The sequence below is a fragment of the Ipomoea triloba genome, chromosome 9 (genome assembly GCF_003576645.1).
Source record: "Ipomoea triloba cultivar NCNSP0323 chromosome 9, ASM357664v1".
In the NCBI taxonomy this organism is placed as follows: domain Eukaryota; kingdom Viridiplantae; phylum Streptophyta; class Magnoliopsida; order Solanales; family Convolvulaceae; genus Ipomoea; species Ipomoea triloba.
Window position 1 is genome coordinate 29,730,199 of NC_044924.1, and position 14,401 is coordinate 29,744,599.

At 29.8% G+C, this 14,401-nt stretch overlaps 1 protein-coding gene across 1 annotated transcript; it reads right to left on the reverse strand.

Annotated features, from left to right (window-relative positions):
• Positions 1–1,073: 1,073 nt before the first annotated feature.
• LOC116030915 (glucomannan 4-beta-mannosyltransferase 9-like) lies at positions 1,074–14,118 on the reverse strand. The gene is made up of 9 exons (XM_031273283.1): positions 13,689–14,118; positions 11,986–12,084; positions 10,018–10,270; positions 5,215–5,325; positions 4,528–4,664; positions 3,369–3,482; positions 2,854–3,053; positions 2,386–2,580; positions 1,074–1,692 (listed from the first exon to the last, which is right to left on the reverse strand). The coding sequence occupies exons 1-9, from the start codon at positions 14,034–14,036 to the stop codon at positions 1,530–1,532; spliced, it is 1,620 nt and encodes a 539-aa protein (XP_031129143.1). The 5' UTR covers positions 14,037–14,118; the 3' UTR covers positions 1,074–1,529.
• Between the last annotated feature and the right edge of the window lie 283 nt (positions 14,119–14,401).

Below are 14,401 nucleotides of genomic sequence, written 5' to 3' on the forward strand. Positions count from 1 at the left end.
CCAAATGCCCTATCATGTGATTATGTGAAGCAGTCACAAGAGAATGACAAAAGGAAACCATTCATCCATGTCGAAAGCAACAATGTAAATAATTAAAGGGATCGGACACAATCTATTCATGTGAACAGTACCACGTACAACTGCTCCCATCAACGAAGTCACAAGTTATTAATGAATAAAGATAATAATGCATCCAATTAGAGCTTTCCACTGCAGCTAACTAGCTAGCTCAAAGTAGCTAATCCCATCAGGGTTTCAACGAAGAAGCAGGCGGTTAAGTGTCGCATATCTTGTTAATGATAGTTCGTTGTTTACTTGCACGAAGTGGCAATTCTCATTACGCTCCTTACTTTCATGCTTGTTAGTATAATATTTGTATTAGTGTATTTTTAGTTAAAATTAATTTGGATTGGAAAATATTTTTGGTGTGTTATTTTGTTAGTTTCATAATCTTGGAAGGTACGGTATTGAAAATTGCAAAATCAAGGAGATTCAATAAGTATGAAAACCAAAGAAGATTGGAGATTCAAGATAATTCACATAACTACATCTTTTTAGAAGAAACCATTCTCATATTTGAATAGTAAGGTGCTTGAAAATTTGATTGAAGTCATACCAGAGAATCTGTCAAGTTTCAATTCCATCTATGTTTTCTTTTACACTTTGAAAGGTTTTTTTTTCTTTTTTTTTTTAAAGACAAGTAAATAGTCTGTTGGGTTGAAATGACACCTATATATTCCAAGAGGTGCTTTGAGAATGGTGGGGAAGAAATTTTATATTTTTGGTCAGGTGGTAACTTTTGAGTTTGCGTTTTCATATACTATACTCTGAATTGCATAGCGTAGCATTACATGTTGATAGGTTTTGGATTTGTATAGCCTTCCTAATTACATGTATTTCTTTGGTTGATTGTCAGAATGGAGTTTGTTCCATTTCATGCTTAGCACCTTATGTACCCTTCACATTCATAAGTTATATGTAAAATTCAAAAATGTTACATTTCCTCCAAACATCTCTTGAACCAAACATCATTTACTATTTCTACAATGAATAAATTAAAAGTACAACACAAATTGACAATAATAAATTCTATTTCGACTATACTTGATTTCATTATTGAGTCTATTGAACGTACAATATGAATGAGCTAAGCAACAATTAATATTTTACACAATTTTATTGGAATACAAAAGAGAAGGAAAAGGCAAATGAAAGAGATGCATCTAAGTTACTATCACTAGCTACATGCACAAACTATGTGCCATGGAAGCAAGCTAAGAGAGTCCTTTTTCTCCATCCACTTCCTTTTTTGCTTTTCCCCTTCTCAAAAGAACACATTCCATCTTTCCTTGAATTGCCCTCTCTATATTCCCCCTTTAATCTTGAATTCAAATCTCTACACGTACAATTGAATGAATCCATTTGAGCCATGCATAAAGAATCCACCATGCATGCATGCATGCAAACACCCAAATTGTTTTTGGAAACCAACAAGGAGTGGCCTAAGGGCGTGTTTGGTTGGAGCGCAGCTAGGAGGTGGGAACAATGGTGCCCACATATCCGAATCCGATTATAAAGAATGCGATGGATTGAAGTATGATGTACCAATAATACAATTGCTTCCCAAATATAAGGTCATAGCAGCCGCAAAACAAGAGATATGCCCCAAAACATAGCTCTAAAACAAGCACTCTGTTTAAAAATATAAATAAAAATAATATGTCAACCAGTCAATCATGCACTCATGGAGTAACTGGGTAAGGTCGAAGCACGTTATTGAATTTTTTTCTTTTAAGCGAAAAATGTGACTGATATGGATCATACTTGTGTCTGATATGCATGTGTCTTCGGTAAAAATTACTTATTAATTGATTTTTTTCTAATTAATGAAGGTTCACATTTCATTACTTAAGAGACGGATGTCACAAATTTTTGATAAAATAATTGAAAAATAGCAACTAAAAAACAATAATATGAAAATACATATTCTAAACTACACATTAAAAAGTGAATATAGACATGTGGAACATTACTACTATTATCATTCTTACATCAAATGCCAGTGTGGCAATGTGCTCTCAAGAATAGTTATTTCAAAAGGGGCGAAAAAAGAGGGAAAAAAAAAGAAGCATATATCAATATATAGTGAAGATGGTTAGTCAAAGAAATAATAATAACTAGATATGTCGTCAATGACTTTATAGTCAAGTCATATTATAAGTTTGTAACTTTAACTGATAGCAAATCTGTCAGATGAATTATTTTAACTTATCAGTGTATGTGAGAGAGAGATCATATATAGTTAACAGTGTCAATAATAATAAATATAAAAAAGTGTATAAAATATAGTATTGAGGAGAAGCTAAGCTAAGGAAGAATTTGTACCTTTCTGCAATCTTGAAACGTGGTGTTTTAATAGCTTGTGCAGCCGATTTTAATTTGAAAGCATCGCCTAATTTCTCTGTCACAATCCACTCATTCACCCTACCCACCTCCAACAATCCTATGAAGGTTCCCTTTGTCCGATGTAGTGCCATAACATTCTCAAACAGCAGCCAAAACGACAACATGTGAAATGACCTATATATATATATTTTTTTATAATTCAAGTTTAATTCAAATTAGAATCAGAATCATAATCATATATAATCCAAATCATAATTTCTAGGGTTTTGAATTATTGTTGGGATATCCGTGTAAGTATGTTTGACTGTATCGGGTATTATTGGCATCAATGCCGACAATATCCAATACAACCAAGCATACCTACATAGTTACAACCTCGTATTTGACATTGGTTATTGACATCTTAGAGAAATTCTTAATTAAGACGGTAAGAAAAAGATTACAGACCTCGGAGTTCCGACACTATTGAGGATAGTGATGACAACGGGAATATAAACTGCACCCCATTTTGGAACATCTACCTCAGGCACCAGACAAGCTGTGGGTAGTACTACGCAGTAAAAGACGAATGTGACAATGTGGGCTATGACCTTCCTTACAAAGAAGAAGCTGTATATCACGTGAACCTTCTTCCAAGCATTAACATTCTGCAAAAATTAAGAGAATTGTATATCAATAATGAGCTATGATCATTGGTTAACAACATTAATCTTGACGAAGTTGAAGTTGTTAAATCGATAAATTGTTTTGCCCTAATTAAGGGTTTTTCTATGGTATTAGGTATACCCGGTACTGTTGAGTTTATTGGAAACGGTGCTAACAATACTTTTTTTTTGGTACTAACAATACTTAGGACAACTAAGTATGATATATCTGATTGTATTGAGTATTATCAGTCGTTGATTAGTAATGTAAAAATTCTTAGATCTAATATATGGAAGAAAGTTGTAAGAATACTTAACCTTATTTCTTACTATCTCCATGAACATTTTTCTAAAAAGGTTAGCTGGACCACATGACCATCGATGTTGTTGATAGCGGAAGGCCTTGAATGTACTTGGTAATTCATTTTTCACCTATAAAACAATCAAAGTTTAGTAGTTAATTACATGATAATATAATACAATGATAAACTACTACTAAAATATTATGGAGTACGTATACGCTAATCCTTTGATTTCTTTTTTACTTTGATTTTTATTCTTTACTCAAGTGACAATCATATTAAAAATATTTAAAGTAGGCTATACCTAATTACATGGATAAGGTTGAGTTGTTTAAAGTAATACGGAGTAATAGGTAATGAGTTGAGGATTAGGTTAAAAACTTTTGCTTGATGTTGGTGTGAGTTAATTATGGACGGATGAGTTTTAAAGTTGACACCTGGTGATTAGAAAAGATAATTTTAATTTAAAAAATAGGACAAATCTCTATAATATAATATCCTTTCCTTATTTAACACTATTTTTTAATAAGATCGGACAAAATTTTAAAAATAAAAAATCAATAGAAAAAAGCCCACATATAGCATTATCAATCAATCATATTTGGATGGTTCGAAAATGGTGTAAAATTGTAAGGATCCAATAACTACATGCAACCTGCATGTGTTTAATTTCTTCAATTATCGGTAGAATGGTAGGTAGGGGTAACGAGTGGCAAATTATTACATGGACCAATGGATCATGGTCCACACAGCTGTGTGGAACAAAAATAAAAAGTATATTATTTTTATATTAAAGGTACATTATTGTTGTACTGTAGGTACATTATTTGACAGTATATATCAAATAATGTACCTTCAGTACAAAAATAATGTACCCTAAAATAATGTACCTACAGTATAAAAATATTGTACCTTCAGTAAAAAAATAATGTACTTTTTATTTTTGGTCTACACACAGCTGTGTAGACCCATGTAATAATGATTGGTAAAGAGTGGGGGATAGAAACTCATATGTTGCAGGTGTAGGCCAGAGGTGGCCTAACAAGAAATGTATTATTGCATATTCAATTCATTTCAAAAAATTTTGAATTTCGAGTGTAATTTTAAATAACTTGAAAAAAATAAAAGCTTATAGATCGCTAGTTTTGACGGAGTAAAAAGGGGAAGTGAATTACCGTGAGGGTACCAATATACAAGAATTTCCAGCCTCGAAGACTAGCTCGAACAGCCAAGTCCATATCCTCAACTGTTGTACGATGATTCCATCCACCAGCCTCATCAATCGCAGCAATTCTCCATACACCTGCCGTGCCTACATTTCCCACATGCAATATAATAATTATTTCACAAATTTTATACGAAACATGATATATTATTGCAATGCAACATTAGTTCAACATGTAATAATTATTATTTCATAAACTTTGTTTTAAACATGGAATGCTATACTTATAGAACTAATAATCCACATGCAATAATTATTTATTTCATTAAAGTTTTTTTTTTGACACATGTAATGCTGCGCTACATTTACTCAACCAATAATCCACATGCACTAGCCATCATGATGTTGACACTTACAATTACATCATAATGTTGACGCACATAATTATATATCACTTCAAATATGATGACTATTGCTTTGTAACCCTGAGAGTGAAATAATCTCATATATATATATATATATATATATATATATATATATATATATGAAAATGAAAATTTCCACAATGGTATTTAATGTTGGGTTGAATTTAATATTGAAAGTACAATAGCTCTCTTTCATCAATTATTTTTTGTGACTATTGTGGTACACTATATGGTTAGTGCAATGAATGTGAAAGACTTTAAAGGACCCATACCATTAAAGCCAAAAAATGCATATGTGGAAGAGCCAACTTCTTGCTCCACAGTAAAATGATAATCCAAAGACATTTCCTGCATCCTTGTCATCAAGCACTCGTCCGCATTCACTGCAACCATTCCATCCATCATATCATTATGCTCAACCAAAAATAATTGTCTCCAAATCTTCTGGAATATATATATATGACTACAACATATATTACATTGCTAGCTCAAAGTGAAACTGTCAAATTATAAATCACCCATCCCATTTACAACATGACATTTTTATTTGAGATAAAACACGTCATTCAATTTTGCATTAGGGTTAAATCCAGGCAGAAGGTCATGGCTTCGAATAATGTGACAATTATGCATGAGGACAATGTTAACGTGTTGTTTGCGACCCATTATAAATCCATCTGTCAATTTAGATGGAATACATCTTTCAATTAGAACTGACAGATGTCAAATCTAAAGAAATGATATTGACCATTTTTTGAAATAGCAACATTTTTACTTTTAGTTCTCGATTATCATCAATTCAATCACTCTCTAAGTCATACAAATTTTTTAAAATAAAAAAAATTAGATCGAATATATATAGCACACATTTAACTATTTATGTCAATTATTAGGTATAAAGGAAACCTTAAGTCAAGACAAATTAGCTTATATATGACATCAAGATGAATAATGTTATGCGGCAATGTTTCTTCCATGTGAACTTTGAGCCACACCGTACTCACCTAGTGCCATCATCTATCCCTATCACCACGTAAAAAAGCTAAAGGGTACTTATGACAAATCACCATCCATGTTTACTTGGTTATCTTAATTTAACTATATTTTAATTTCATCTCAAATCTTTTCTTATTATTCCCACTTCCTCTTCAACATTTGTTTTTTCAATATTTTGATCACAAAGTTTTTCAAATATTTCAAAATCATAGTAAATCCCAATTCATCTAAAGTCAAACCCTAAATAACAAGTAATTATCTCATTCAAGAAGTTCAAAATCAATTTTTTTTAGTCAATTCTAGTTTTAGGTAACAACTCGCCCACTCATGCAATGTCAATTGACTGGTTACTTTTTGACGGGTCACAAACAACACGTAAACCATAGTCAAATCTATGAATTTATGCGTTGGTTTACTCTTATATCAAATTAAATAATATGTTTAATTTCAACTAAAAACCTAAGTATATATTTGAGAAATAACCCCAAAATTTTTATATAAAGGAATAAAATCTCTATAGGTGATTGTGCACCAAACTTTTAGCTGGCAGTTGGCATCATGAAAACACCTTTATGGACCTCACATTTTCCAGTGGTGGGGTTGTTGATAATTAGATGGTTACACCCATGGCCAATTGGCCATGGGGATATGGGTTCTTGACCCCAAACAAGAAAACAAAAACCTAAGCGGCCATACTATTGTGGCCTACCACTTTTGACCTTTTCGCAGACTTAAAATATGTTTTGTGCATAAAAATAAATCATCTTCAACTACGATGATGTAATTAGTTTAGATTGTTTATAATTGACTAACTGAAACTAAAAAGAATAATAGAAAGCTTCCACGAAAAATCAAACTTAAAATTTTATGATTACCAAGTTAACTGTCTGACTAACTTGACTAGAGTTGCTCTCATTAAATCATCATGTTAAGTTCTATCAATCTATCATGACAGATGACACCAATATCCTTACGTAATGCAACCTAGACCAATATTTTCTACTAATAAAGAGATACTTAATGTGAAAAAGAGGTATTTTTTGCTTATTTGTTTTTTTTAATCAGTTTTTATCACTTAATTATTTTTGAGTTATAAATTTAATTTTTTTTTTAAATATAAATTTGGTCCTTTAATTGTTAAAGAAGTTGTAAATTCAATCCATCAACTACCTTAGGCATCAAATTTCATTTATATTTAGAGTTTTATATTACAAATTTGTCCATATTTGTCCTAAAATATGTCATTTTAATTTAGTCCCTTGTTAAAATTAAAAATAACACATTTTTGTAGAATGTCAACAGGTCAATAAGAATTTGTGCCTTCTGGATCTGATATAAAATCTAAAACTTTTTGTATGCATCTTTAATTTTTATCTAGTGTAAAAAATATTGATATTTGTTATTACGTTAAGCTTTCAAAAAAAATAAAACCTTAAAATATTCACACATTTTTAATAGTCAAAAACTAAAATATGAATTACCAAATATTTTCTAGTCTTTACAGCTAGCCTAGCATTATAAAATTGTACTAATAATTACAAGAAGTATAATGAAAGCAACCTATACTGTTGCTAAGAGTATTTGACTAAAATACTACTAAGGTCTTGTAACTTTTGCCATATAAAGTGCTCTGCCATTTTTTGTTTGCATTGCACGTGACTATGTACAAACAGTAACATTAAAAAAAAATTTTTTAAAAATATTTTAGATTAAAATAGTGATTAAAACGGGACTTTTTGATAAATTGAAAAATAAAAAATTTAATTTTAATAATTCAATATTATGACATTGTCACATTTACTCTAAAACTTACCGTGATCTAAAAATTTTAAATAGTTGACTAATTGTGACAATCAAACAAAAGTCAATGATATATAATAAAGCGAAATTTAAAATAAAATAAAATATCAAAATAATCGACAACTAAAAGTGAAATTTATCAATAGAAAAATTACAATATCTTACCATAAAAAATAAAATAAACTTTACAAATAATACGGAGTATAAAATAAGAATATTGATTAGTACATATGTCCTACTGTTTTATAGTACAATACGGTGTTGTTGTACAATGTGGAAGAATTATCTAATGTAGTTACTTAGTTGTTGCTCTTATGTCCCATTTCATTTGTTACACTTATATATTACACTTGTTAGGTAATATATATATATATATATATATATATATATATATATATATATATATATATATATATATATATATATATATATATATATATATATATATATATATATATATANCATCTTCAACTACGATGATGTAATTAGTTTAGATTGTTTATAATTGACTAACTGAAACTAAAAAGAATAATAGAAAGCTTCCACGAAAAATCAAACTTAAAATTTTATGATTACCAAGTTAACTGTCTGACTAACTTGACTAGAGTTGCTCTCATTAAATCATCATGTTAAGTTCTATCAATCTATCATGACAGATGACACCAATATCCTTACGTAATGCAACCTAGACCAATATTTTCTACTAATAAAGAGATACTTAATGTGAAAAAGAGGTATTTTTTGCTTATTTGTTTTTTTTAATCAGTTTTTATCACTTAATTATTTTTGAGTTATAAATTTAATTTTTTTTTTAAATATAAATTTGGTCCTTTAATTGTTAAAGAAGTTGTAAATTCAATCCATCAACTACCTTAGGCATCAAATTTCATTTATATTTAGAGTTTTATATTACAAATTTGTCCATATTTGTCCTAAAATATGTCATTTTAATTTAGTCCCTTGTTAAAATTAAAAATAACACATTTTTGTAGAATGTCAACAGGTCAATAAGAATTTGTGCCTTCTGGATCTGATATAAAATCTAAAACTTTTTGTATGCATCTTTAATTTTTATCTAGTGTAAAAAATATTGATATTTGTTATTACGTTAAGCTTTCAAAAAAAATAAAACCTTAAAATATTCACACATTTTTAATAGTCAAAAACTAAAATATGAATTACCAAATATTTTCTAGTCTTTACAGCTAGCCTAGCATTATAAAATTGTACTAATAATTACAAGAAGTATAATGAAAGCAACCTATACTGTTGCTAAGAGTATTTGACTAAAATACTACTAAGGTCTTGTAACTTTTGCCATATAAAGTGCTCTGCCATTTTTTGTTTGCATTGCACGTGACTATGTACAAACAGTAACATTAAAAAAAAATTTTTTAAAAATATTTTAGATTAAAATAGTGATTAAAACGGGACTTTTTGATAAATTGAAAAATAAAAAATTTAATTTTAATAATTCAATATTATGACATTGTCACATTTACTCTAAAACTTACCGTGATCTAAAAATTTTAAATAGTTGACTAATTGTGACAATCAAACAAAAGTCAATGATATATAATAAAGCGAAATTTAAAATAAAATAAAATATCAAAATAATCGACAACTAAAAGTGAAATTTATCAATAGAAAAATTACAATATCTTACCATAAAAAATAAAATAAACTTTACAAATAATACGGAGTATAAAATAAGAATATTGATTAGTACATATGTCCTACTGTTTTATAGTACAATACGGTGTTGTTGTACAATGTGGAAGAATTATCTAATGTAGTTACTTAGTTGTTGCTCTTATGTCCCATTTCATTTGTTACACTTATATATTACACTTGTTAGGTAATATATATATATATATATATATATATATATATATATATATATATATATATATATATATATATATATATATATATATATATATATATATATATATATATACATATATATATATATACACACACAAAAATAAATGTGCAGTTCAATTAAAATTTTAATTAAGACAGAATTGAAATATAATTTTTTTTAGTTCAAAAAAGAATTACATTTTTAGATCTAAATAGTAGTAACTATCTCACGTTCAACAGTCTCATATAAAAATGACCAATTAATTAATATATAAAGTTATAAAGTAAATGAGAGTCGTTCACTGTTATAAGACTATCAGAGTAACAGACATGCAAAATAGGACAAAGAGAAGATTGCAATGCTTAAAATGAGTATAAAGAAGTGATATGGTGCAATAAAATAATTAACTTACCGAATTTCCAACGAGCTTGGACAAGGGCAATCTTGGGATTGTGAACCAGGAAAGGGATGGTGCGCTCGAGAAAATCAGGTTCGGGTTGAAAATCAGCGTCGAAGATAACAACATAGTCACATTGCTTCACATAATAACGTTTCATGCCTTCCTTTAATGCCCCTGCTTTATACCCATTCCTGTTGTCACGAATCTCATATTTTATGTCCACTCCATTACTTGCCCACTTTTGACATTCCGTTTCCACCAAATTCTATCCAACGCAACAATCAAAGGAACAAAAAAGAAAGAAAAAAAAAAAAAAGTTAGAGATTCCATTCGATGTGGGTAAGTGACCAGGAATTCTATTAGCTGTTGTCTTTTAATTAGTTAATGACAATTAGAAACATTATTTATGTATGTATTTTGTGGTTGAATTATTGCCACCAACCGATGTTCTTGGGTCTTGGTTTCACACTCCCAACAATTTACTAACGTGGCATTTGATTGACGTGGTGAAAAAAAAAAAAGTAGAGTGAATAGAAAAAAAATTCTAGAAAGAATAAAATAATGATAACATAGAATTGAAATATTATTAAAAGTATACTTTCCGTATCCAAATTATAGAATACTTGTAGGTCATACTTACTTTTCGTTTTTAAATTATCATTAACGTTGTACTTTTTGTCCTTTTACTAATAAAACATTAGGGACAAAATTTGCAATTTTAGTATAACTTAAGGACGAAAAGTAAGTACGAAATGATGAAAAGTACAACGTCAATGATAGTTTAGGGATGAAATGTGAGTATGACCAACACCTATGGACAAATTATATAGTTACCCTTTAATTTAGGGGCAAAAAGTATAATTTTATCAATATTATTATATTATTTAGTTCCACAAGAAAAAAAAATATAAAATTATAGAAAAAATTATGTCCCATTCCGATTTAAGAATGGAGGAAGAAATAAATTATCAAATGAAAAAGAACGGGAAATCAACATTTTGGTCCCTTAATTGTTTTCTGACTTTCAATGTAGTCTATAGTTTTCAATTTCAACTAATTAGATCCTCGAATTGTTTAAAATTTCGTCAATTAAATTCTTTCGATGGACCAAAATGGTGATTTTTCCATTTTGAAATTTCATCAATTTGATCGTCAAAGGGATTAATTGACAAAATTTTACAAAATTCGAGGATCAAATTAGTTGAAATTGAAAACTATGGACTACATTGACAGTTGGAAAACAATTGAGGGACCAAATGGTAATTTCTCCAAAATTTAAAATGCTACTTTCCCCTTAAATTACTGCATAATTTTTACTACATTGCATGAAACTGATTTTTTTTTTTTTAAAAAAACTCTTTATTTTCATTAGAAGCCTATGAATTTACTACTTCACTATGAGCTGATAAAAAATGTACGTAATAATCAAATATAAAACAGTATTTAATAAAATAATGACATGTCATACAGTAAATATATATTTTTTTGAAAGAGTAGTCAAACAGTAAATATTATGTAGTAATTTTTGTAGTACAACAATGAAAAAAATACCCATTCCAAAGAATACACACATACACATATACATATATTGTACAAGGGACACTTCAACCTTACCCCCAAAAAAAAATTCCAGATATAGTATGAATAACTAATATTGGAGTCTGATTACTCTGATTGCACAGAGAATAATTTGTTTCGTAAACCAAATTTTGAAAAAACAAAAGGTCTTATTTGGCAAATTATTATAAGTACATGTACTTATTTATTTTGTGAACTAAATGTGACGTAAATCAGTGGATGTATTATAAGGGTGTGTTTGGGTTTGGGACACAGAGAATCAAAAGTTGAAAAGATTCTATGTACCCGTGCCTTGATAGAGAGGGTGGTGGGGGTTGTGAAATTTAAGATCCCACACAGTCCACTGTCGTTGGTGAGCTGTATTGAAGGACACAAAGATTTTAATGAGAATTAATTAGTTACCTTAATAATTGGGTCTGTTGAGTCATCAAGAACTTGGATTATGATTCGGTCGGAAGGCCAAGTTAGTGCACATGCTGCGCCGATTGAAAGCTTATAAACCTGTTCAAAATTAATGACGGGATAAAATTAAACTTTCGAATATCAAATTGACGAAATTTTTAAAAATAAGGAAATTACCATTTTGACCCTTCAAAAGGGTTCAACAGGTAAAATTTTAGACAATTCGAGAATAAAATTAGTTGAAATTGAAAACTCTGGACTACATTGACAATTGAAAAACAATTGAGGGACGAAGTAGTAATTTTTCCTTATATATAAAAGGTACCACAATAATTAGTCTCTGCACTCGACCATATAATTTATTATATTAGAATATAGATTGTACCTATTATTATTGAAATGATTTTGCAAAAATATTAATTAGAATAATTTTTTGAATAATGAGAAAAACTCGTAATCACTACTCGAGAATATGCACGGGGTAAGTCCTACTTTTTGACCTTATTCACTAATAGACCACGAGAAGGTAAAATAGTCTAAATTGCCCACAATGTTACTATTAATAATAAGGGAATACAAAAAATCTTGTCAATATCACATAAATGTTATAGCGTTTTGTATGGACACTACTACCACATGGTAGATGCTCCCCTATACATGTACATATATATAAACACACGTATTACCCTTTAATTTCATATATTATTTTTATACTAGCTCCGTTAGTGGACACCAACTATTAGACTAAATTGCTAACTTTATCATTGAAAGAGACAATTTGTAGATTTACATTTCACCCAACATATATACTTTTTTAACTTATTCACACCTAGTCATTTTATATTATTGCAAATATTACTACATTCCTCTACATAAAAGATAATCATAAAATCTAGTTCGCATGGACAGCTCAGTTGCTCACAAGGGTGGAGTTTGAGAAGAAAGAAAAAAATAATCATGAAATCTCGTACAAAGTTGACACTATCAAAGAGAGATCATTAATTCTATATTAAGTGCATAATCATTTATGTAATTACATTTCATATCATACAATTATACCTTTATTTATTAATTATTACCCACAAAAAAAAAAATCATCACTCCAAAACTTCCTCACACCCCAACTCCACAAAATTGTGATATACCATTATTTTAACACCGAATTAATCCTTGATAATTCATAAAATCTTTTTTTAAAGTATTCATAGAATCTTTTCTTTTTCTTGTCTTTTACAAAAGGATGAAAATCAACATTTTCCTAAATTAGCTCCTTACTTCTTGGGTTGTAGGCATTATTGTGGTCAATATCCATTGACAAGAAATTTGCTTTCTACTCCTTGACTCATGCCATAATTATGAAATGGGTCAAATGCATTATTAAATTTTCTAAGACCACAAATAAATAAAAAGGATAAAAATATATATTTCATCAATGTCATAGATATATATTTAAATTCGAAATTTGACTCTTTAAAAATACTTTAAATAATCCCAACTTTATTGGACTAATAGTAAGTCCACAGGACCATACCAATAGAGTCATTACCTATGTAAACCCTCAATTAGCGAAATAGTATATCAAAAAGATTAATTATAAATAAAAAAATTAAAGTTTGTTCTTAATCCCGGGACTCGGAACCTCCACACCTTGACCCGACATGAAATGGAAAGAAGGGAGTAGCAAAAAAAGAAGGTAACCATACCTCTCTTTCATTGTACATTGGGATCTGTACGAGAATCATCGGATAAATCGCATTTCCGAGCTCGGCGTCGGGCTCCAACGGCGCATATTTGAAGCGTTTCTCCGGCGTGCGGCGGAGGAGCTTGACCAGGAACATGACCACCCCCATGTAAACCCTCTCCACGAACAGCATTGTGGACATGATTAGGCAGAGGTAGACGGCAATGTTCAAGAGGAGTGGCACCACCGGTGGCAACCGGAACCCTCTAATCCGGCCCCACATCAGCATCGCCATCCCGGAAACATCGTCCCCGGCGCCGGAGAACGTCTCGTTTAGCACCGCCGACGCCGTCGACGACAGGGGATCCATTATTTCTTTTTGTTTTTGTCAATTGGAGTTGGTTGATGGAGTGAGAGTGTGTGTCTATATATAGAGATATAGAGAGAGAGAGAGAGAGGGAGAGAGGGAGAGAGAGAGAGAGAGAGATCTGTAAATGTGCAGTGTGAATATAAAACCAGGGGAAAGGGTGACTTTCCAGGGTGACTCTGCGTATACTTTTCGAAGATAAAATTATAGAAAATAAGTCAAATAAGTCCCAAATTAATAATAAGCGCACAATTAAAATGTTAACTAAAAATATATATTATTTAAAAAATTAAAAAAGATTTCAATTAAATAATTGAACTTATAAATAAAATGTAAATAAACCCTTGAAATTGTAAAATAAAAGGTGT